The 26,459-nt window shown below is 37.4% G+C and overlaps 1 protein-coding gene across 2 annotated transcripts in view; it reads left to right on the top strand.

The window, feature by feature from the left end:
- The first annotated feature begins 1,397 nt into the window (after positions 1–1,397).
- Positions 1,398–26,459, top strand: part of DBT (dihydrolipoamide branched chain transacylase E2) — a 54,912-nt gene continuing 29,850 nt past the window's right edge. The window contains exons 1-4 of one of the 2 annotated variants that reach the window (XM_059136521.1): positions 1,398–1,489; positions 7,650–7,773; positions 11,170–11,245; positions 22,893–23,074. In XM_059136521.1, the coding sequence (XP_058992504.1) occupies positions 1,439–1,489; positions 7,650–7,773; positions 11,170–11,245; positions 22,893–23,074 (433 nt within the window). In that variant the 5' untranslated portion in view covers positions 1,398–1,438. Of the gene's footprint in view, positions 1,490–7,649; positions 7,774–11,169; positions 11,246–22,892; positions 23,075–26,459 lie in introns of those variants that run through there. The other variant, XM_059136522.1, reaches the window with a different exon arrangement.

The following is a 26,459-nucleotide window of genomic DNA, read 5'->3' as shown; positions in this document are numbered from 1 at the left end:
CCACATCTTCTTCTTCTTCTTAAAGATTTTATTTATTTATTTACAAACAGAGATCACAAGTAGGCAGATAGGCAGGCGGTGGGGGGGGGGGGGGAGCAGGCTCCCTGCTGAGCAGAGAGCCCGATATGGGGCTCGATCCCTGGACCCTAAGATCATGACCTGAGCCAAAGGCCGAAGCTTTAACCCACTGAGCCACCCAGGCGCCCTCCCACCCCCGCCCACATCTTCTTTTTAAAACACACACACACACAATTGGGAATATCAAGTAAATAGTGCTTATAAAATGTTTTGTTAATTGGAAAGTTAAAAAAATTAAAGTTCTTCTGACTTTTCAGATATTGTTCTAAAAGTAATGATTCGTATGTATTGCTTACAGTAGTTTGTATGAGAAATATACTGAAAAGCAAAAAAAAAAAGGCAAAAAAAAGTGTGAGTTTGGGTAATATTAGCAAATTTGTGAAATAACTGAGAATTTGTTCCAATTATTAACCTTGAATATTGAGGATTTAAAACGTCTTTGTTCCGATATTTTGGTCTTTAATTCTTTAGACATCTGTACAGATTTTATTTCTCTTGTGGAGGGCAAAAACCATGCAAATGTCATCCTGGAAGTTTCTAGTAATTGTTGTCCTAGTTGCTCTGAGAAAGATTGACTATTAAAACTCTGATCTCATATTTTCCCCCCAATCAACTTGACCTGAATTTGACATTCTCCAAGAGCCAAGTAAATCAAGGTTATATATGTCTGTGATATATATTGTATATGCTGGACAGCTGCATCTGACAACATTCTCTAAGAAGAAAAGATAATGTTGGTATCTTTATTTCAGACGTTAGGGTAACCTTTATCTTCTGTAGGGGAAAAAATTGAAAAGGCAATTTCGGTCACTAAGAACCCTCAATGGAGTAAGGAATACCAGTCACTGGGTAGGATCCCAGCATAGACTTGTGACTCGATTAGTGATACAGAGCCTTGCTGCAAAGTTTGGAAACGTCGCATTTTCTGTAATCAAGGCAGGTAAGATACAAGCTGAAATGGGGTATTTTCCTACTCATCAGGTCTTCACCATAACTCTCTCCAAGTAATAGTCTTCCTTTTTGTTCCCTTAACAGTCTCCATTTCTACTACACGTATGAAAAAGATGATGGTTAGTGGACACAGCCATGGCCTGCCCAACTTTGTCCCCGAACCTCACGTCGAGCTGCCTCCACCTGGCTCTTCCCCACCAGCGTTGCTCTCTTACCTCGGTGCCGGACTCTCCGCCCCTTCGTGTTTCCCTCAGGCCCCGCCCCGCCCGCTGGTTGGCTGTGGGGTGGGAGGCTCGTTCCTGCCCTCGCCATTGGCCGCTCAGGGGGAGGTGCGTTTCCCGGCTCCCCATTGGTCGGCCCTGCGAGACAACTCTTCACAACCACCGAGCATTTGTCATTTCCGGGTAAGATGGCTGCAGTGCGTGTGCTGAGGACCTGGAGCCAGAATGCTGGGCGGCTGGTAAGGGGTTTGGGGCTGATTTGAGGTCGGGAAGGAATGACTTGTCGCCAGTGTTCCCGGAGAGGTGTGTTACTTTGTCGTCCGAGAGCCAGGCGGTCGGGGCACGTGGGATGGAGAAGTGGAAGGATGTATGCTACACGAAGGGCAGAGAAGGTGGCGAGCGGACCGGTCCAGAGACCCACTCCCTCCTTACCTGGCCGCGTTTCTGTCGCAACTCCGTCTCCTTCCAGCTTTATCTACACCCAGTGCCATCTAGCCTTTCACCCGATAGCCTTTCATTGGGCACCATCTAGGTGCTGGGCATTGTGATAAACGCTGGGGATATGGAGATGTATATTCATTCAGCATTTATTGAGCACCCACTGTGTGCCAGACACTGAGCACACGACCCCTGCCTCGGAGAACTTGCAGTCTAGAGGAACTCGGAGAACTTACAGTCTAGAGGAAGAGACCCGTAAAGCAAACCGTAACAGCACGGGTCCTTGCCTCCAAGGAGCAGGGAGACTCAGGCTCCATTCTGTGGACCTGTGTTCCTCTCCTGTGTCTGTGCCACATATCTTTACAACTTTTTATCACCATAGCTGCGACCTACCTCCATCTCCCCTGAAGTTTTCCCCTTTGAACAACCCTTTAGCACCAATCACCTGACATCCCGGTAAGCATAGTGTTTCGTCCTATTTGCATAGCGTTTTTCCTTCTGGGATCCCTTTTCCCTAAGGTCTTACAGTGGTCGATCCCTGAGCTTAGAAAATCTGTCAAGAGCCTGCTGTGTACTAGGTCCTGTGCTAGGCACTCGCGAAGCAAATGTGAATGAGAGAACCCTGCCGTCTCAGATTAATTACAGCCTTGGGGTGGAAGGCAGGGAAGAAAAAGTTACTACAAAGAATTAGGACAGCTTGAGAAGTGCTATAATGGGACATTATAGAGTTACAGGAACACATAGGAGGGGTACTGGTGGGTTAGAGAGGAGTTCTCAAGGGATACTGTGTAACTTGAGATTTACACCGTGGTAGGTATTGGCCTCTCTTGAAAGTTCTCCTTGCTTGGCTTCTGTGACACCACTTCCCACTATTCTTCTTCCTAGATGTTTGGCCACTCCATCCAAATCTCCTGTTTTTCCTGCCTGACTTGTAAATATGTATTGGTGTTTATAAGGGCTAGGACTTTGGCACTCTGCACTTCCCAAACTACTTCAGCCACTTCTTTCAATTTAGTTGCTGTCTGTATGCTGATAATTCCTAAAGTTCCAGTCTTCAAGCCAGCTCTACTCCAGACCCACATATATCCAGCTGTCCTGGAGAGCTCTAATTGCATACATAGTAGGTATTTTTCAGCTGCAAGAAATAAAAACCCAGCCAATAAATGGGACATTAACTAACTATGCATCCCATAGCTAGATGGCAGCTGGCATTGGTTAAGTGGCTCATACTTATCAGGGTTGTCATTTCAACAATTCATGAGGCCTTTTCCTTATGGTTACAAGAGGGCCACTACAACTTCATATTTGAGGGAGGAAGGGGGAGGGGGTGGTACCAGCCACACTTTGGCCAGGACTATGTTACATGGCCACCGCTAGCCCAGGGGGTCTTGAAGGAGTTAGCATTTAGCCATCTCACAGCATTTACCCTAATGCCTCAGAGGCACATCGGATTCTAGTTTCCAGAGCTAAACCCTTAGACCTGTTTCTCTTTTGATTCTAGCCTATACAACTTCAGAATTTAGTCATTATTTTCCACCTTGCCCCCAGCTGCAGCTTTCCTGGTCCTACCTAATTGGACTTTCTGCCTCCAATTGGTGCCTCTCCAACCCATTCTCCATAGTGTAACCAGGGTGATCTTACAAAGTAAGATACACATTTGAGAATGTCATTTCCTTGCTTAAAACTGCCTCAAACAAAATGTCCAAAATCTAAAAGACTATGAGGCAATTTATGATCTGGACCTTTCCAAATCTCTCAGGCTTCATCTCTTGCTGAAACCTACCCACCCCAACCCCCACTCTGACACTTGCCTCACCCTTGCCCCACACTGAACTACTTTGGAAATACAGTGAGCTTCAGTTAATTAAATACACTGCCTCTCTCAACTTCAGACTCCAGACCTTTGCACATGTATTTCCTATGCTTTAAAGACTCTTGCTTTCTTTCCCTATGTCCTCATCTGTAATAACACCTCATGTCCTGGATTACTCCTACTCAGCCCTTAGGTCTTACTTCAAATTTGCTTTCTCGAAGTAGATTGGTTTCCTCCTTTGTGTTTGTTTTTAATACTCTGTTCTTCCCATTATAACACTATGTCATGATCAACTCTTTAACTGTCTTCCTTTGACTTTTTTTTTTTTTAAAGATTTTATTTATTTATTTGACAGACAGAGATCACAAGTAGGTAGAGAGGCAGGCAGAGAGAGAGAGGAGGAAGCAGGCTTTCTGCGGAGCAGACAGCCTGATGTGGGGCTCGATCCCAGGACCCTGGGATTCTGACCTGAGCCGAAGGCAGAGGCTTTAACCCACTGAGCCACACAGGCGCCCCAACTGTCTTCCTTTGAAGGTATGGACTGTACATTCCATGAGAGAAGGAATTCATCTATTTTGTTCTCTAATCCCAAGTGCCTAGCACAGAGTAGACACTCAATAAATGTTTGTTGAACAACTCAGTAAAAAGTCTATTTTTTCCATCTGTTGTAAAGTATAAATAACAGGAGGTCTTAATATGTGTAGTAAATCATGAACAAGGTCTTACTACGTTGTGTTTTATTCTCCCTTATTGCACTGAGCATTTGACTCTTGATGAATTTACCATCGAAATAATAGTGAGCTTTCCTATTTTGTCTGTCTTCTTGTAATGAAGTGTAAGCAACTTGAATTTAGGGACTATATTCTATAGCTTATTTAGCTTTGAATTACCAAGCCCAGCACAATCCCTGTCTTTAGGAATGCTCAACAATTACCTGTTTAATTATTATTTATTTCCTTGTTTGAATCTACTAAAACTTGGCTTCATTTCCTATTTTTTGCATTCTGTTTCTAGAAAAAGTCTTTTTAGTTTGACAAATTATTTTTTCTCCTTCTCCCTTCTGTTGCCTTTTTTTTTTTTTTTAAAGATTTATTTATTTATTTATTTGACAGAGAGACATCACAAGTAGGCAGAGAGGCAGGCAGAGAGAGAGAGAGGAGGAAGCAGGCTCCCTGGTGAGCAGAGAGCCCCATGCGGGACTGGATCCCAGGACCCCGAGATCATGACCTGAGCCGAAGGCAGTGGCTTAACCGACTGAGCCACCCAGGCGCCCCGCCTTTTTTTTTAAGATTTTATTTTTTCATTTATTTGACAGACCGAAATCACAAGTAGGCAGAGAGGCAGGCAGAGAGAGAGGGGGGAGGCCCGCTCCCTGCTGAGCAGAGAGACCCGATGCGGGACTCAATCCCAGGACCCGGGGATCATTACCCGAGGCGAAGGCAGAGGCTTCAACCCACTGAGCCATCCAGGCGCCCCTTCTGTTGCTTTTTTATCTTTCCATTCAGCAGCTTCACTAATTAGTCTAGTCTTCTCTTAGTCCCAATTAGTCACTGTCACATAATGCCTGTTGTACTTATGTTGCTTTCTCCTTTTCCACTGTAAATCACTTCAGGAGCCTGGTAGTTCATGCCTCAAATACTGTAATAGTTTCTTAACTTTTTCCTCTCTTACTTGGCTTTACCTGTTATAATCTAACCAATAAACTGCAACTATATTAATTTCTTAGTCCTTTTTCTTCAATAATCTGTAGTGTAGAAGTTCAAACTCCTTAGCCTGACCGTTATATTCAACAATAATTCGGTCCTCATTGAGCCACTTCCAACACTCCCCCCTCCGTTTTTTTTCTTTTTAATTTCATTTGACAGAGCAGAGAGCATAAGCAGGAGGGGCAGCTGGGGGGCGGGAAATAGACTCCCCACTGAGCAGGGAGCCTGTGGGGCTCTATCCCAAGACCCTGAGATCATAACCTGAACAGAAGGCAAATGCTTAATGACTGAGCCACCCAGGCACCCTGCAACACTTTTATAAATTTGATCAAGCCAAATCAAGCAACTCACTGCCTGAGGAGACAAGTTCTGGCAGCAGTTCTTTGTTTCTTCTGTTCCCTCTGCTTTAAAAGTGCATTGCTGCTCTTTAATAATTAATACTTACAATGCAAGGCCCACCACAACTCTTCCCCCGGAAGCCTTCCCAGATCAAGCCAACCTTAAAAAACCAAACTAAAACACAAAAAAACTCTCGGCTTAAGTTCCTCTAACGCCTACTGCCTATACTTATTACAAAAAACTAGAGCATACATGTCCATGCATGAATGTGTGTGTGTGTGTGTGTGTGTGTGTGTTTATTTGTTTCTGCTAGGTTATAAATTCAAAGCAGGGATTATTTCTACTATATATAACAATGTGATGTGAGAGAAAGAGCCTCAGCTTCAGAGTCAAATTTTCTTGGTTTCAGAGGTGAATTTTGCTATTTGTTTGCAATTTGTGACCTTAGACAAAGCATTTAACCTCCTTGATCATTAGTTTCTCATGTGTTAAAGAGGGCTAATGTGCCCATTATTTCAGAAGATAAAAAGAAGATGATGGATTTAAAGACCTTTAAAGTATCCAGCACATAGTAGGCATTCCTGCCTCCCTTGCCCAATTAGTAGTTCTTCAATAAAAGTTGCCATTGTTTAAGGTAGGACTTCCTAGTAGTTTAATTTTCTCTCAAGGTTTTTTAAAAACCATTTCTTTATATCAAGGTGAACCCATATTCTTCAAAACCTCCATTTATTGCCCTAAATTAAAATTTATGAATGTCTGATGAAGTGGAGGTTGATTTACACCTTTCATTCTGTTGTTGATTAAGAGCCAGGATTGTGGAAGTTGAAGGAGAAAGAAAGGACACAGAAAATGGGGGTTTGGGAAAGAGAATTCTTTCACTATCTGCTAAGTTTTAAGCTATCAATTTTCTTTAGGTTTTATGTTTCCCAAATGTTAATGTTAATAAAAATAAAATATATATTGTAAAGATTAGTTGCTTTACGATTATCTCTTAAGGTAAAACTAAGATGCATGATTTAAGATTACTTGTGTTTTAGGAAAGAGATCTTTAGTTTTTCTTTGCTTTCAGAAATCAGTAACAGCTTAGAAATTAAGGTGAAATATCACATAATAATTTAAATGTATTATTCATGTTGGTAAACCAAATACTTGTTTTTATATTATTTGCTGTCAGAAAAAGAACAAAATTCTTGTTTATAAATACACATTATAATGTGGCTATAGTACATAACATAATATGTATTATAAAATAACTTTTAAATTTAAGGGCTAATCACCACCGAAGGATAAAGTACATGATAATAAAATAATTTTTTTAATTAAAAGTAACTCCTACATTAATAAAAAAAATTGCGAATATATACCACCTTTCTCAAATACAGTAATGGGGTTCGAAATTTCTGTACATTATGTTTAAAAGTGTGATATAGTTAACCTGCTGTTAATAACATTGAAATGTTAACTTTCAAAATAAAATAGTCTACCTTTCAGACACATAGGTTCTAATATATCAAGATGAATACATTAAGGTCAACTTACTTCTCTTGTATATTGTCTTGCATTATACTGAGATGTTATACAAAATGGTCACATCTAAAGAGTCATCTGTAGATTATAGTAAGAAAACCTTTCCCTACAGCACTACACATGTTTTCAATGTCTTTAGTAGTTTTATTTTGGGAAGTCTTTAGTGACGCAGCTGTACCTACAAACTCATGTGTTTGTACAAAATATATCGTTAAAATTTCTTCACTTTCTCAAGAAATTTTAAGCAAGGATCATAAGCATATAAGCAGCTGTGACTTTAGGGATATAGTTTTACTAAGTAAAAGAACAAAAGAATGTTCCTGGGTGACAGGGTTTAAGTTCCTTTGATTTCTTGAACAGAAATACTTGAGAAATAACCAGTCTTAATAAACTTTATTTTCACTGATTCCAGGTTTGGGCCAGTTCAGATATTGGCCTGGATAATTTCATACTGTTTGTATTGTGATAATGACTGTTCTACTTTTAGAACAGACTTGAAATTCAGTGTGAACTTACAGAGATAAGCCATCAAGAACATTAACAAAAGCTTTTACTTTTTTATTTTCTCATCTTTAGATTTGTGTTCGCTACTTTCAGACATGTACGAATGTTCATGTTTTGAAGCCAAAATACGTGTGTTTCTTTGGTTATCCTTCATTCAAGTATAGTCATCCACATCAGTTGCTGAAAACAACTGCTGGTAAGTATGATCTCAAAATAGACTGTATACAATAATGTTTTATATCATACTCAGAACTTTTAAAAAAGGTAATTAAAAACTTATCAAAGTAGAAAGAGTTAACCTTTTCATTCTAGCCCAGCCCTCCTCGCTTTCCCTGAATCTATCCTTTTCTTACTTTCTTTTTTGTGTGCCCTGCCCCTATCCCTTTCATATCTTTACATAAATGTGTGTGTCTTCATAATGTTGGGAATGGGTTGTCTTGGGCCATCTGCTCTGTATCACCTGGCTCATCCGAGTGCAATAGTCAGGTAAATTATTGACTTAGTAGATTATATCCTTATACTGTCACTGTATTACTGGTTGGATGAAGCACTTACCTCAGTCTGTTGTGTTAAGATTGTGTGATGAAACTTTCACCAAGTGTTCCTAAATAGAAAGTTTCCTGACTTTTACCATTTAATTACCTTTCTCACATCTTTTTCTACCCTCAGTAAAGAACTTGAGGCTTAAGTATTAGATTTGGCAAGGGCACTAAGATTTTTTTTTCCTGATTTTCTATTTAGATCTCTGATAAAGAACCCTAGGCTTTTGTTACATCATTAAGCTTTTGACAGATACTTGTTGCCAGTCTGTGCTAGCAATGAAAAATAGGGGGATTCCAGGCAGATCTAACCCTTGAGATCAAGTCTTTCCATGCCTTTTTATAGGTCATTTTCCATAATACCTTAAGATATATAAACCCTACCTTTGCCTTCTTTTTTATTTATTTATTTTTTTTAAGATTTTCATTTTTAAAAGTTGATCTTTTCTCTTTACTTCTTTGAGAAAATAGAGGCCATTCAAGCAGAAACTCCCAACTTCTTGATCTAGTCTCTAAACACTTACCTGAAGCTTTGGGTTCTTGGTCTATCAATTACTAGCTGTGTAACTTTAAGCAAGTTACTTAATTCCTTTCTATTTCATCATCTGTAAAATTGGAGTAATCACTGTACCTAACTCATTGTGTCATTGTGAGAATAAATTCATTTAACACAAATACTTACTTATCACCTGCTGTCTTCCAAGGCACTGTTCTAGGTACTTGGGATACATTCTCTTCCTATATTCCCTAACTTGGTGAATACTTAAGAGAGAAACCTGGAGCCTTCCTGATTCCTGTTTCACATCAAATTGATTACTGAGATCTATTAATTTGACATCCTCATGATTCTTAAATCTGTCTTCTCTTTTTCAGACAGTTTTGAAAATATATAAATATATTAAATTCTATACTTCTGTTTCATACGTGTAATAGCCTCCTAACTGCTTTCTCTGTCATCCCTTCCCCAACCCCATCCACCACATTCCTGCCAGGGCGATTCTTTCTAAAATTTATAGATTTAAAGTTACAAATCTGAAATTGCAGATGGTATTCCCCATTGGTTAATTATTGCTGACTAATAACCCTTCCCATGACTTTAGGCTTAAAGCAACAATGATTTATTATTTCTCAGGATTCTGGAAGTTACCCAGATGGTTCCTGTGCTGGTTTCACCCGAGCTCACTAAGGAGGATCCTCGGCTAGAGGATTATCTGGGTGGAAGGTCCAAGATGGTCCCACATACATGTCTGACAGTTGGTCCTGGTTTTTGGGTGGGGTGTCTCATTTCTTCTCTACTTGGCCTTTTATCCTCCAGTAGACTAGATAAGTTTCCTTACTCCAGGATTTCAAGGCAGTATTCCAAGAGGGAGATGGTAGAAGAAGCTGCGAGGTCCTGGCTCCAGAGTTTGTACAGTTTCACTTCTGCTGTATTCTGTTGTCCAAGCAAGTAATAAGCCAGCATAGATTTAAGTAGTGGTAAATTAGACTCTACATCTTATGGGAGCAACTGCAAAAAATGTGTAACCATATTTACTTACCACTGGCTCGTGATCACCTTCAGGGCAAATTTCCAGCAGCTCACCATGGCACAGCAAAGAAAGCCTTTTTCAATCTTGACTGATTTATTTATTTATTTATTTGCCATATGTACTATCTTCAGCCATGGAATTGTGTGTTATTCCCTAACCATGCTCTGTGCTATATTTCCATATTCTTCTTGCACATGCTGTCCCTTGAATAATACTGTTTTGTATAGAGGTTCCATAATATATTTGTCGTTTTTCAGTTACTTCAATTGGAATTATAGATCTTCATTTTAACTCTATGATAACTATTCTTTTTTTTTTTTTTTAAGATTTTATTTATTTATTTGACAGACAGAGATCACAAGTAGGCAGAGAGGCAAGCAGAGAGAGAGAGAGAGGGAAGCAGGCTCCCCGCTGAGCAGAAAGCCCAACTCAGGGCTTGATCCCACGACCCTGGGATCACGACCTGAGCCGAAGGCAGAGGCTTTAACCCACTGAGCCAGCCCAGGTGCCCCTATGATAACTATTCTTGAGTACAAATCTTTGTGTACCTTTCTTAATTATTTCCTTAGGGGGAAAAAGTCTTAACAGCAGAATTGCTTATTGAGTCAAAGATGTGGACTTTTTTTTTTAAGGCTTTTGATATTTAACACCAAACTACTTTTTCAGAAAGGTTCCAGTTTGTACTTTGAGCAGAAGGCCATAAGAGGACCGAACTTATCAGAGAGGAAATAAGAGGTGCCTAATACCTCTATATCAAAAATGCACTTGTATTTCTTAACCATAAACTTATCTCCTCATATTTATTAAAGAAAATCTTAGGACTTGAATCAGCTTGTTGTGTATTTTGTAAGCAATTTTGATGAATTTTGATGAAGATAGAGGAGAACTCTTGAATCAGTTCAGAGCCACTTGTTATCCTGCAAAAGTGAGAGGATCCATATCTACTTCCTGTTGACCAGAAATACTTTTTCTGGGGAATAATTGCCATAAAGTATCACTTGGCATCTAGTTGTTAATAAAAGTGGAGTAGAAATTTAAAAAGGGATAAACAATGGAAAGGAAGGAGAGAGACAAAGATTTAATAAGTTGGCAGAACATGGTTTGGACAGATGAAAATTTTCCAAGTTTTCTATATATAGACCCATCTGATTGTTATCCACTAAGAATGAGTAGAGTTACCTGAAGTCAAAAGAGATCTAAGAGCAGGACAGTAAGGTTACTATAGTTTAATAGCAGAAAACAAGGAGATCCAGCTAGCTGGGCCTTCTATACCTTTGTAAGAGTGCATTCTTTTTCTTGAATATTGGAAAATGGAAGTGCTGTGGCCATTATTCATAGGTCTGTGATGCTGAGTAATTTATTTAAATCTTTGATGGTTATGAATGATGTTTATGCTTTCAAAAATTATTAAATATTTTTTTTATCTGTAAAATGCAATAGGTTCTACCTCTCATTTAGTTGTGAAAGCATCTATTAGGAATATATTATGTATTTAATGAGACCATTTCTTATTTGTCTTTGAAGCTCTGCAGGGGCAGATTGTTCAGTTCAAACTCTCAGACATCGGAGAAGGTATTAGAGAAGTAACTATTAAAGAATGGTAAGTTGGGGCAACTCTCTGGCTTGGTTAGTAGAGTATGTGATCTTGATCTCAGGTTTGGAAGTTCGAGCCCCATGCTGGGTGTAGAGATTACCTAAAAATAAAATCTTAAAAAAAAAAAAAAAAAAAAAGTAAGTTATTCTGAAAAAGATTGTAAGTCAATGTAAAAATTAGTTGTTTGAAAATAAATATGAATTCTTTAAGTTGAGAAATTTCTTTCTGTAACAATGCTTTGTTTTAAAAGCATTAAGGTAGTTTATGTTGCTAATATGTTGTTAACACAATTCATCATACATCATGACATTTTATTTAATGTAATTTCTTAAGGATTATTTTTTATTCTTTTAAAAAAATTATTTCACTGCTCACCCCCCTATGAAAAAGGGAAATTAGTCTGTAAAAAATGTTAACTTGATATGACCATGTGTTTGAATGACATTTTATATGAACTATTTTTTTCCAGACTATTTTAAAATCATGATATAGTCTAAGCTCTCTTTACTGAAAATGACCTCAGTAAGAATGTCTGTACATTTTACTCACTGTTCTCTGACAGTTGGCCTGTATTTTTAGGATAGGTTAAATATAATACTGAAAGATATTAATCAAAAAATAATTTTGCAAAGGTTCAGAGTTTTTCAAAAAAAGCCTTGTAACAGGCTCCTACTGCTTTAATCATTCTTCTACCTCTTTTCTGTTTCCTTTTTGGAAATAAAAAAGAAACACCTCTGGGTAGTGAACTAATTTTTTTTTTTTTTTTTTTTTTTTTTTTAAAGATTTTATTTATTTATTTGACAGAGAGAGATCACAAGTAGGCAGAGAGGCAGACAGAGAGAGGAGGAAGCAGGCTCCCCACTGAGCAGAGAGCCCGATGCGGGACTCGATCCCAGGACCCTGAGATCATGACCTGAGCCGAAGGCAGCGGCTTAATCCACTGAGCCACCCAGGCGCCCCAGTGAACTAATTTTTAAAAGTGTCTAGGAATAGCAGTGAAGATGAATAAATGGGTGCTCTTCTCCATAGTTTTATACCATTGAAGATCCCTATAAGAATCTAATTCAGCCACTTGTATATTCTTTCTCTGTAGTTCTCACTGTTTTTACTTCGTAAATTAGAAAACAGTAAGAATGTAATTGTGCCTTACCGTTACATCTCTAGTGGCATTGTGGGATTAAGGAAGGAACAAGAGCAAATTAGAAGAGCCTGACTCTGATACTTATAAACCATCTTGCCTGGGATTCACTTGGTCTCTACTGAGCATTGATTCTTAATGTGTAAATTGGGGGAAACAGCACTTACTCTGCCATCTTACAAAGGTTTTTTGTTGTTATTTTTGTTTTTGTTTTTTTAGCAGGCTCCCCATGAGCAGGGGAAGCTAGATATTGGATCCCGGAACCCTGGGATCATGACCCGAGCCGAAGGCAGTGGCTTAACCAACTGAGCCACCCAGGCGCCCTCACAAAGGTTTTGAAAGGATCAAATAATATAATATATAGAGAATGCCTTTTAAATCTGCCAAGTAATATGTACATTTTTGCTTCTTTCTATCTTTTAGAAAAATAACTTCTTTCTAAGACAAACACTAGTCTTTGTAGATTCTAGAATTTTTTTTTTAACATTTCTTAATTTCTACCTCTTACTAATTCTCTGGACACATATGTTTTGATATAGGGTTTTAAGGTTCTTGGAAAAGGAGATTGTGTCATTCCTAATGAAAATTAATAGTTCATTAGATAAGAAACACATATTTGATTAAGGTTTTACAGAAGTTTTTTTTTTTAAGGTTTTACAAGAAGTTTTTAAAGAAATATTAAGAGCTTTCTTAAATTCTGTGTGCTTTTTCTCTAACTTAATATCTATAAATCTCAATTCAAGGGGAAATAATATATATTGTAAAGCAGTTGGGGGCGCCTGGGTGGCTCAGTAAGTTGTGGTTGGCTCTTGATCTTGGCTCAGGCCTTGATCTCATGGTTGTGAGTTTGAGCCCCACATTGGGCTTTTTTTTTTTTTTAAGTCTACTTTAAAAAAGTATATGTATATATAATTACATATATACACACACTCTATATATATACAACATCATGTATTTAAGCACTCTCTATATAATATTATGTGATATATGTAGTATGTATTACCATATGGTATATATATAGATACACATACTATATATATATACACACACACATACATCATATGTATATATAATGTAGATTGGTAAAATGTTCAAAAGTAGAATAGTGTGCTGTACAGCAAGAATAGAAATTTGAATGTGTAAGGAAGCATGATTTCACAGAAGGTGATGTTTTCGTGTAAGTGGCAGTAAAACCTTATCCTTAGAATTTGTAGCAGCAAATAAATGGGTAAAGAAGAAAAGTACTTCAATTTCAAAAAGGCTTTGACAGATTTCCAAAACAAGTTTGGATTATATATTTGCTTTTGCTTTAAAGTCAGTTTTGTCTGATAGTAATACAGCTACTCCAGCTTTCTTTTGGTTACTGTTTGCATGATTTTGTGTGTGTGTGTGTGTGTGTGTGTGTGTGTGTTATGTATTTTGCATGTGTTGTGACTGTATAATTGTGAGTTTATCTCTGGATTTTCTGTTTTGTTCTATTGATCAACATGTCTGTTTTTGTGCCAGTACCATACTGTTTTGATTATTACGGCTTTGTAATATAACTTGAAGACTGGAATTTTGATCCTTCTGGCTTTGCGTTTCTTTCTCAAGATTGCTTTGGCTATTTGTGGTCTTTTGTGATCCCATACAAATTTTAGGATTGTTTGTTCTACCTCTGTGAAAAATGCTGTTGGTATTTTGATAGGAATTACATTAAATGTGTAGATTGCTTTGAGTAAAAAAATATAGTAGAGTTTTTTTTTTTAAAGATTTTTTATTTATTTATTTGACAGAGAGAGATCATAAGTGGACAGAGAGGCAGGCAGAGAGAGGGGGAAGAGAGCCCGATGCGGGCTTGATCCCAAGACCCTGAGATCATGACCTGAGCTGAAGGCAGAGGCTTAACCCACTGAGCGACCCAGGTGCCGCAGTAGTATAGACATTTTTAATCATATTTGTTTTTCCAATCCATGAGCTGAAATATCTTTGCATTTCTTTGTATGATCTTCAGTTTCTTTCATCAGTGTTTTATTTTTTTCAGAGTACAAGTCTTTCTCTTCTCTTTGGTTAGGTTTATTCCTAGATGTCTTCTTATTTTTGGTGCAATTGTAAATGGGTTTGTTTTCTTAATTTCTCTTTGTGCTGCTTCTATAGTGATGTATCAAAATGAAACAGATTTCTGTACATTGATTTTGTATCCTGCAGCTTTACTTAATTCATTTAGCAGTTTTAGTAGTTTTTTGGTGGAATCTTTTGGGTTTTCTATATAATATGTCACCTGCAAAAAGTGGAAGTTTTGCTTCTTCTTTACCAGTTTGGATGCCTTTTATTTTTGTTGTTGTCTTATTGCTGAGGTGAGTACTTCTAGTACAATGTTGAATAAAAGTGAAGAAAGTGGACATCATATCTTATTCCCGACCTTAGGGAAAGTCTCAGTTTTTCCTCATTCAGGATGATGTTAGCTGTGGGTTTTTCATATATGGCCTTTATTATGTTGAGTTATGTTCCCTCTAAACCTACTTTGTTGAGGGTTTTAATCATGAATAGATACTGTACATTGTAAGATGCTTTTTATATGTCTATTGAAATGATCATATGATTCTTATTCTCTTATCGATAGATAAGACTTCTGTTTGTTGGGAGTTTTTTCACTACTGATTTGATTTCTTTGCTGGTTCTCTCTCTACTCAAAATTTCAATTTCTTCTGATTCAGTTTTGGAAGTTTATATGTTTCTAGTAATATATCCATTACTTCCAGTTGTCCAATTTGTTGGCAGATAGTTTTTATAATAATCTCTTACAATTGTTTGTGTTTTTGTGGTGATGGTGGTTGATTCTCCTCTTTCATTTGTGATTTTATCTATTTGAGTTCTTTTTCTTTTTTCCTTGATAAGTCTGGCTAGAGGTTTATCAATTTTATTGATTTTTCCAAAGAACCGGGTCCTGGTTTCATTGATCTGTTCTATTGTTTTTAAAATTTCTTTATCATTTATTTCTGCCCTAATCTTGTTTATTTCCTTCCTGTTACTTTTAGGTTTTGTTTTTGTTCTTTTTTCTAGCTTTTTTGGGGATAAGAGTAGACTGTTTATTTGAGATTTTTCTTGCTTCTTGAGGTAGGCCAATTTGCTGTAAACTTCCCTTTTAGAACTTTGTTTGTGGACCTTATGTTTTCATTTTCAATTGTTTCTATGTACTTTTAAAATTTCCTCTTTTTATTTCCTGTTTGACCCATTCTTGCTTATTAGCATGTTATTTAACCTCATTGTATTTGTGAGCTTTCCAAATTTTTTCTTGTGGTTGATTTCTAGTTTAATAACATTGTGATAGGAAAAGATGCATCGTATGACTTTAGTCTTCCTGAATTTGTCAAGGATTGTTTTGTTGCTTAATATGTGATCTATTCTGGAGGATGTTCCATATATGCCTGAAAAGAGTGCATGTTCTCCTGTTTTATGCTGGAATGTTCTGAATATATCTATTAAATCCATCTGGTCCAGAGTGTCTTTCAAAGTCATTGTTTCCTTGTTGATTTTCTGTTTAAATGAGCTGTCCATTGATGTAAGTGGGGTATTAAAGTACTCTTTTATTATTGTATTATATATTGGGTCCTTTATTTTTGTTATTAGCTATTTTATTTATTTGGGTCCTCCCATGTTGGGTGCATAAATATTTACAATTATATCTTCTTGTTGGATTGTCCTCTTTTTTATTACATAATGTCCTTATTTGTCTCTTTTCTTTTCTTTCTTTCTTTTTTTTTTGTTTTTAAAGATTTTATTTATTTATTTGACAGAGATCACAAGCAGCAGAGAGGCAGACAGAGTGGGGTGGGAAGCAGGCTCCCCACTGAGCAGAGAGCCTGATATGGGGCTCGATCCCAGGACCTGAGATCATGACCTGAGCCAAAGGCAGAGGCTTTAACCCACTGAGCCACCCAGGCACCCCTCTTTTTTTTTTTTTTAATTAAAGATTCTATTTATTTGTTTATTGTAGAGAAAGAGAACATGAGCTGAGGGAGGAACAGAGGAAGTGGGAGAAAAAAATCTCAAGCAGATTCCATGCTGAGCATAGAGCCTGATATAGGGCTGGATCTCATGACCCTGAGATCAAGACCCAAGCCCAAATCAAGAGTCAGGAGCTCAACCGACTGAGAGACCCAGGTGCCCCATACTCAGCTTTCTTTTGACATCCATTTGTATGATAGATGTTTCTCCATCCCCACTTTCAATCTGCAGGTGTCTTTAGGTCTAAAATGAGTCTCTTGTAAACAGCATATAGATGGGTCTTTTTTTTTTTTGATTTTTGTTTTTTATCCATTCTGTCTCCCTGTGTCTTTTGATTGGGATATTTAATCCATTTACATTCCAAGTAATTGATATGTATTTTTAACTATTTTATTACCTGTTTTGTGGTTGTTTCTGAAGAATTTTCCTGTCTTTCATGGTTTTCTGGTTTTGTTGAGTGATATATTTAGATTTCTTTCTCTTTATTCTTTGCATATTTATTAGTGGGTTTTGGTTTGTTGTTACCATTAGGTTTATATATAACATCTTCTGCATATAGCAGTGTAAATTAAGTTGATGGCCATGTAAATTTGAGCACATTCTTCTCTCCTCCCCATGTTTTAGGTATATATTGTTATATTTTACATCCTTCTACTTGTGAATTCTTTGACTTATTTTTTATAGGAATAGTCATTTTTACTGCTCTTGTGTTTCCTACCATCATACTGTCACTATCAGTCTCTCCTTTCCACTCAGAGTCTCTTTAAATGTTTCTTGCAAGGCTGGTTTAGTGGCCATAAACTCCTTTAGTACTTGTTTGTCTGAGAAATTCCTTATCTTTCCTTCTATTCTGAATGATAGACTTGATCACTAGAGCATTGTTGTCTGCATTTTTTTTCCATTTAGCACTTCAAATATATCATGTCAATCTCTTCTGGCTTTGAAAGTTTCTGCTGAAAAATCTCTTGATAGCCTTATGTGGTTTTTCTTGTATGTTGCTGTTTTCTTTTGTCTTTCTGCTTTTAAATTTTCTTTAACACCGTATTTTGCCAATGTGATTACAATATGTCTTGGTGTAGATCTGCTTTTGTCAGTTTTGATGGGGGCTCTCTGTGCCTACTAGGTCTGGATATCTGTTTCCTTCCCCAGATTAGAGCTGTTTTCAGCTATTATTTCTTCAAATAAAGTTTCTATCCCCATTTTCTCTCTCTTTTGGGACTCCTATAATATAAATGCTACTACATTTGGTGGAGTCACTGAGTTCCTTAAGTCTGTTCTCATTTTGCATAATTCTTTTTTCTCTCTTTTGTTCAACTTGATTACTTCCCATTACTATGTTTTCTAGATCATTAATTTGCTCCAAACTGGTGTTCATTTCATAAAGTGTGTTTCTAATCTTGTTTATTTTACTCTTCATCTCTAATTTGATCTTTTTTTAAATCTCCATTAAGGGTCTTACTGATGTGTCCTACTCTCTTTTCAAGTTTAAGGAGTATTTTATGATTATTACTTGAAATACTCCATCAGGAATATTACTTATATCTCTTCCACTTAGATCTCCAGCCATGGCCTATTCTTTCATTTGGATCAAATTTCTCTGTCTTCTCATTTTGTTTAAGTCTCTGTGCCTGTTTCTTTGTGTTTAGAAACATGTTCTTAAAGGTAATAACCTTATAAAGAAGAGGTCCTCTAGTATCCTAGTGCCCTGCCATGTAGTGTCCCCTGTTCTCCAAAGCCTGGCACTTATAGGAGTGTCTCCAGTGTGTGTTGCATGTGCTCTGCTGTTTTATCCTGGCCACTTTATCCTTTAGGCGTGTTGTCTGCAGAGGATACCTTGGCCTGTTGTGGGCAATATTTGGTCCCTGGCCTGATTGTGGTGTGTTTTAATTAGGTGTGCTCTGGTCTGCTTGTCAAATGAGACCCTGTTGCCACTGCTGTCAGAACCAAGGCTCCACAAAACTCCCAGATTGGGAGATACAGCATTGGTAGGGTTTTGGACCAGTCTTTTGGGGGAGGGGACCCACCATGCTGGGACTGAGGCAGTGTGGCCAGGAAGGGTGCTTCCACTGGAGCATGGGGTGCAGGGGGTGGTGGGACTTGGTGTAAACATGCTAAATAGTATGTGTCAGCACCACACAGCTTCCTGTAGGTAGACCTGTGCTTTTGCTGAAGGGGAGGGGAGGGAAATTGCACCTCCCAGTTCTTTTGTTTCTGAAGGGTTCTCTCTGTGAATGCTGCCTCTCTGGGATGTCCTCTAAGATAAACAAATAACCTTCTCACCTTGTGATCCAGGATGTTTTTGAGGTCACTGTTTCCATGCTGTATATCTGCAGGCTATTTGCCTAGTCTTCTTTCCAAGAGCACCCTCAATGCCTTCAGGCTCTTTCTGAGCCAAGTCCACTGACCTTGACAGCTCTAGGCTTTAAGCTGTGCTGTTTGCAAGAACTCCTGAAATTCAGCCAATTCCAAGCCAATTACTATTGCAATTAAGTTTTCCCCGTGCACTCCCCTGTGTGTTAGTTTGTCTCTCACCCTTCTCTGCCACCAGTTACCTACCTCGCAACTGCAGCTGCCAGTCTGTTTCTCTCCTAAACCATGTCTCTGCACATCCTACATTCATTAATGTGACCTCTTCTCTACCTTTAGTTGTGGAGTTTGTTTTGCCAGCCTTAAGACTGATTTCTTAAGGTATGATTTCTTAAGGGTATGTAGGATGATATGGGAGTTGTCTAGTTGTATTTGTGGGATGAGGTGAGCCTTGGGTCCTCCTGCTCTGCCACCATCTTTCCCTCCTGCATGATATATTTTTTTGCATCCTTTTAACTTATTTGTGTCTCATAGATAGTATATAGTGGAATCATTTTTTGAAATCCATTTTTCCAACTATGCCTTGTATTGGCATGTTTAAGCCATTTATATTTAATATAATAGCTAAAGTAAAATTCATATCTGCCATTTTGCTATTTGTTTTCTATGTTTTATGTGGTTTTTTTTCATATATTTCTCCCATTAGTGCCTCTTGTGATAAATAGCTATTTCTACCATACCATTTTAATTTCCTTGTTTCTTTATATATATATATATATATATATATATATATATAAAGACTAAATATATAGATATATTTAGTTACTTTCTTAGTGGCTGCCCTGTGGTTTAATAAAAAACAATGTAGTTTGGATTAATATCAACTTAGTTTCTATAGTACATTAAAAACGTTGCTCCAATATAGCTTCTTCCCTTCTCCCCTCCTTTTTTGCTATTATCATCATATGTATTACCTGTTTTAAAATTATAAGCCCATCAATAGTTTTAAAAATATTGATTTATGCACTTGTTTTGTAAATCAGATAGAATTAAAAAGCTGTACAAAGAAAATTTAGTGTCTTGGGGCACCTGGATGGCTCACTGGGTTAAAGCCTCTGCCTTCGGCTCTGGTCATGATCCCAGGGTCCTGGGATTGAGCCCCGCCTCAGGCTCTCTGCTCAGCAGGGAGCCTGCTTCTCTTCCTCTCTCTCTGCCTACTTGTGATCTCTCTCTGTCAAATAAATAAATAAAATCTTTAAAAAATATGTATAGTGTCTTGTATATTTACCTATGTAGTTAATCTTTATTAGTATTCTTTATATCTTCATGTGGATTTGAGTTGCTGTCTATTGGCCTTTTATTTTAGCTTGAAGGACTCCTTTTAGCATTTCTTGTAAGGCAAGTTGCTAGCAAAAATACTGTTTTAAGTTATTTGAGAATGTATTTATTTCTCCTTCATTTTTTGAAGCACAGTTTTGTTAGATATAAGATCCTTGACTGGCAGTCTTTCTTCTTCTTCTTCTTCTTTTTTTTTTTAAAGATTTTATTTATTTGTCAGAGAGAGAGAGAGTACAAGCATGGGGAGCAGCAGGCAGAGAAAGAAGCAGGCTCCCTGCTGAGCAAGGAGCCCAATGTGGGTCTCGATCCCAGGACCGCAAGATCCTGACCTGAGCTAAAGGCAGATGCAGCCAGTTGAGCCACTCAGACATCCCCAGTCTTTCTTTTCTTTCAGCACATTGAATGTGCATTCATTACCTTTTGGCCTCCATGGTTTCTGACTAGAAACTATCTGTTAGTCTTGAAAGGGTTCCTATAGTTGATGAGTGGTTTTTCTTTTGCTGATTTTAAGATTTTCTCATTGCCTTTCAGCAGTTTGATTATGAAGTGTCTAGGTGTGGCTCTTTTGAATTTATCCTATTTGGACTTTGTTGAGTTTCTTACATGGGTACATTAATGTTTTCTTCAAGTTTAGGAAGTTTTTAGCCATTATTTCTTCAAAGATTTTATCTCTTTATTGATAGTCTTTATTTAGTGAGGCATCATTTTCTCCTGTGTCCCTTTAATTGTTTAGATATGGTTTCTTTTAGTACTTTGAATATTTAATTGCTGATTTAACTTTTATTGAAGTTAATTAATAACATTAATTATTATTAATTAACATCTGTACATCCTCAGGGATGGTTTCCATTGACTGCTTTTTTTCTCTACACGGGCCATACTTTGTGTTTCTTTACATGTCTTGTAGTATTTTGTTGAAAACTGGATATTTTACATAAAATAATGTGGCAGATAAGTGGTAGGATATATGGACGTCTTATTACCCAGGTCTTCCTTTTAAGAACCTCTTGTTTGCCCTTTTATCATTGCCTAAGCTAGCCACAATTTTCAATTGCTGTGGACTATTTTCAGCAAACACCCTGAGGGAACTGAGTCATGTTAAACAAGAATGAGCTCTGTGAATGGATTTTCCCCAAATAGCTGTCCAACATGTCAAATAGGGACAGTTTTCTGGGAGCATAGCTTTTTGTAAAACTCCAAACTTGGGTCTGCCCTTGCTATAACATAAGGCTGCTGATTTTCAAGACTAATGCTGAGCTGGAAAAGAAAAGGAGAAGAGGAGTTAAAATAATAAAAGTAGGGTGCACCTGGGTGGCTCAATCACATCGGCCTTAAGCTCAGGTCATGATCTCAGGTCACGGTCCTGGGATCGAGCCCCATGTTGGGCTTCCTGTTCACTGGTGAGTCTGATTCTCTCTCTCCCTTTCCCTCTGCCTTTCCCCTTGCTTGTGCTTGCTCTTTCTTGCTATCTCTCAAATAATAAATAAAATCTTTTTTAAAAAAGATAAAGCCAGCTATTTTTAATGAGATTCAGCCACTTTTCCTAAATAGGTCTTTCTTGATTATTGCCCTATTGTAATTTCTAGAATTCTGAAAAAGTCCGTTTTTAATAACTTTTGCTGGTATACTTGTATTTATAGAGGAGCAGAGTTCCAGAGGGACATAGTCCACCATTCTAGAAGTTTAAGTCTGCTATATGTGCTTTTTTTTTTTTTTTTTAAGATTTTATTTATTTATTTGACAGACAGAGATCACAAGTAGGCAGAGAGGCAGGCAGAGAGAGAGAGAGAGAAAGAGGGAAGCAGGCTTCCTGCGGAGCAGGGAGCCCGATGCGGGGCTCGATCCCAGGACCCTGAGATCATGACCCGAGCCAAAGGCAGCAGCCCAAACCACTGGGCCACCCAGGCGCCCCTGCTATATGTGCTTTTAAACCTAGTTTCTGTGTCATGGGTGATGTTTTACTATGGACTGAGAACTGGCTAAGATAAGAAAACAAGGAATAAGAAGGACTGAACAATTATCTTAATGAAGAATTGATGATAGTAAGTCAGAAATGTGCTAGATACATGAAGAACGGTATAAGAATCAAAATCATATGATGCATTTCAGATTTGGTTCCATTCATCCTAGTCTGTTTGCTAAGAGTATCTAGAAGACCCTGGGACACTGGGATGGCTCAGTCAGTTAAGTGTGTGTCTTCAGTTCAGGTCATGGTCCTGGTGGGACTGAGCCCCACATCAGGCTCCCTGCTCACTGGGGGAGCCTGCTTCTTCCTCTCCTTCTGCCTGCCACTCCCCGTGCTTGTGCTGTCTCTGTCAAATGAATAAATAAAATCTTTGGGAAAAAAAAAAGAATATCTAGAAGAGACTTACAAAGCATACCTAAGATGATTAAGGAGAAAAAGAGACTCATATAAAAGAACAGATTTAAAAATTCTAGAAGGAAAGACAGAGAACTCAATCCAAAATTCATGAAATTACAAAGAATATGCATTAGGGATATCTATTTTTGGACTTAATTATAGAATAATAGACAAACCTTAAAGTTTGATGAAGGCTAATATAATAAAAGGAAATAACATTTTAAAAACACATTTTTAGAATTTCTTCCAAGAAATGGGTGAGGCATCACACCTGAAAGTGTAATTAAATTTTTGGATTATATATCTATCAATGGCTTTTAAATTTTTAGTATTTCTTGAGGATACATCAAAGAGACCCCTTTATAGTCTTTTTCTGACATTTTTTGGTGCACTATCTGGGACTAAATGACGTAGTGGATAGATACTGACCTAATTCAGTGTAGCATTTACATTGTTAGAATGATTAGTATTATATACTTATAATTATTCATGTAAAAGTGTTTTGTGTCTTTTTCTTTTAGGTATGTAAAAGAAGGAGATACAGTGTCTCAATTTGATAGCATCTGTGAAGTTCAAAGCGATAAAGCTTCTGTTACTATCACTAGTCGTTATGATGGAGTAATTAAAAAACTGTATTATAATCTAGACGATATTGCCTATGTGGGAAAGCCATTAGTAGACATAGAAACGGAAGCTTTAAAAGGTATTGTAAACATGTTCATCTATTTTGCCAAATTGATTACTGCTGTCCTTTTGTTATGGGTACTAATTAAAAGAGATGTTTACTTTTAATAACTTACAGAATTTAATTTGGTGGTTTAAAAGCTGAAATTAGGAAAACAGAAAAGGTCCTCTGTGATGAATGATTATCTTCTGACCAGTTACCATATTAGAAACATATACATTAACACTTAATTTATCTGGAGGCCTGCCTTCTATAATCCTTAGTGTTCAAAAGAATCAACAGTCTTTCTCAGGAATTAAAGATTTAGGCCTTGAATCCTAGTCACTAATGACAAAAACTGGAATATGTGAAAGATTAAATGTAACAGTGAGATCATTTAGTTTGCCACTGACTCAAAAACAAAAACACTTTCTTGGGGTGTCTGAATAAGCCAATCAGTGGAGCATGCAACTCTTGATCTTGATCTTGGGATTGTGAATTTGACTCCATGTTGGGGGTAGAAATTACTTTAAAAATTTTTTAAATTAAATATTCAAAAAAAAAGCCCATACTCTCATTGGCAATTATGGTTATGAAAGCCAAACTTCTTGAAGAGAACTGGAAGAGAAAAGAAGGAAAATCGTAACGAAAAGTGAAGAGACTAGCATTCAGAAGAAGCAGTGACCATGGGACGTAGAAGCAGTAGATGTCCTGACAAAAGTGAATCTGTTGTGACAGTGTTGCAGAGGAAAACTCAAACAGTGGGCTCTCCCAGTGGTGGGAGACAGCTGTCTACCTCAGAAATTCCTTATGGCATTGTTGTGATACAGTAAAGTTATGTCATCTAGGAAACAGCTTGGCCATCAGGGATTGGCTGGGGGGGCAGGGGGAGGCATGTGTGTGGCATAAATTTTGTGATGCAACCCTAAGCCAGCAATCTATCTGGGAAGGGCTGAAATAGACATCTGAAAGAAGTCTGAATTATGGTGGCTGGTTGACTCATAGTTCTGCAGACTGTATCATTAATAACAACAGCAACTAATATCACAGTCATACTTCACAGTTTATAAAAAGTTTCACTATTTACTTTATCCTTACTTGTGAAGTATTTCAGTTTAACAGATGAAGAAACGAAACGCAACCTATAAAGGTTGAGCGATTTGCCCAATGGTCAGTGACAGAGCCAAATTTAGAACTTGATCGCCTGTCTTTGTCCAGAATATTTTACACTATGACATGCTGCCTCCAAAAATTGGAAGATGGCCTATTAAAGCCTTCTTATATATAAAATGCAGAAAACCAAAAATAAGAAAATGAAAACTTTCCTGCTACTCAGAACCACTCTTAACACATTAGTGTATATCATTCCAGATGTTTTTCTAAGCACACACACTTTGAAGTAGTTTTTTTTTTTTTAAACCAAATAATGTATTATGCTTACTGTATTCTAATCTGTTTGCTTAACTAGGTCTGTGTTTTCATGACAATACATTTTCATTTCATCTGATACTCAGACTATTTAAATTTCCCCAGTTGCCCCCAAAATGCCCTTGAAATTTCAACTGGTTTGTTCAAACTGAGGTCCAATAGGGGACTAGACATGGCCCATGGTCTCTTTTCATGTGACTCACACTCTTTCCCATTTTGTTTCGTGACACTGACTTGTGGACAGGACTATGCCATTTGTTTTGCAAAATGTTACGTCTTTGGGATTTGTCTTTTCTCGCTTCACTACATATGGCACTATATAGATACTTCATAATCATTTGAGTGTCCTTGCCTAAATTAACAATTGCTTTAGGGGTTGTGGAATGATGATTTTTTGATTCTGTCATTCTTTTTACATTATTAGCTAGCATTATTCTGTGAAGTGGAGCTTCACCCTCAATCAGTTGGGTCTGTTAGTTACTCTGAAATACAGTTTCTATGGGAAAGACAGAATAAATGCTTCTTTTCCCTTACCAAGGGGTTGCTTTTAATAGTGATATTAAATTTCTAATTTTCTCTTTGTGTGTATTCAATTGATTAGCTGTGTTTAATCTATTATAATCATTCATTTTCATGCTGAAATTGTAATAGAAGAGACTCAGGGTGGCTCCTGTGTGTTCTTTTTTTTTTTTTATTTATTTATTTGACAGAGAGACACAGTAAGAGAGGGAACACAAGCAGGGGGAGTGGGAGAGAAAGAAGCAGGCTTCCTGGCCAAGCAGGGAGCCCAATGCAGGACTCGATCCCAGGATCCTGGGATCATGACCTGAGCTGAAGGCAGCTGCTCAACCGACTGAGCCACCCAGGCGCCCCTCCTGTGTGTTCTTTTAACATGACCTCATTAATTTTCAAAAGCTTTCTTGCCTTTGGCACAAGAAGATGATTGGGGCTCACTGTGTACATTTCCTATCTGAGATCTGGAAATTATCCATTTCTTCAAGGCTCTTGTTCCTTTTAATGTGAAATCGACAAGAGATCATAATCTATGTAGTAGGGGTGATTCCGGTATTGAAAGGCATGATTTAGGAGTATTAAAAACAAAAAAGAATTTACCTTTTAAAATTACCTGAAACACAAAATTATTTTGATGGATCAGTGACTTTTTATTGTTGTTATTATTCAGTTAGGACGTGAAAATGCAGGAGGGTTATACTCTTTGCACAGAGAGTGCTGAATCCTAACCACTAGACCACCAGGGAGCATCAGTCTGGGCACAAACTGAACAAGCAAAGATATTGAACACTATTGTGAGTGTTATTAAATTAGAACACCCAGTCTAGACTAGATTAGATACTAATCTAGGCCATCCAAAAAAATGAATTATTTATATGAACAAATAAACAGTTGAGATTTATGGGGTCTTTTATTATTTGGCTTTAGAGTTTGTTTTGACATTTCTGATGGGATTCAACTTTATAAGTCTTGTTATATAGCAAAATACAAAGTCATAGAACTGTTTCAGAGCAGGGGTGTTTTTTCTAGAGAATTGTTTCATAAAAAATCATCTCCTGTATAGCATGAATGAATCTCAAAAAATTATGCTGAGTGAAAGAAACCAGACAAAAAAGAGAACATGCGGTATGATCTACGTACATAAAATTTTAGAAAATGCAAACTAATGCATAAAGACTGAAAACTGATTAGTGGTTGCCTAGATAAGGAATCTCCTGTGGGTGGGGTGGGTGTGTTCTTTATCTTTATTGTGGTAATGGTATATGGGTATATATATATATATATTTCAGATTTATCAAGTTTTATGTATGTGCAGTTTATTTTATATCTGTGAAAAATGAGATTGTGTAGGTTATGTTCAGAATAAAAATTATCCATTAATACTCATAGAGAACTGATCATTTGCTCACTATTGTGTTTTGTTTGCTAGTAGAGTGTAATCTAAACAGTTACCTTGCATAGTGGTTTTATTTTGCATATGTGC

This window comes from Mustela lutreola, chromosome 10, assembly GCF_030435805.1.
Source record: "Mustela lutreola isolate mMusLut2 chromosome 10, mMusLut2.pri, whole genome shotgun sequence".
Taxonomy (NCBI): Eukaryota; Metazoa; Chordata; class Mammalia; order Carnivora; family Mustelidae; genus Mustela; species Mustela lutreola.
This window is presented reverse-complemented; position numbering and strand designations above follow the sequence as displayed.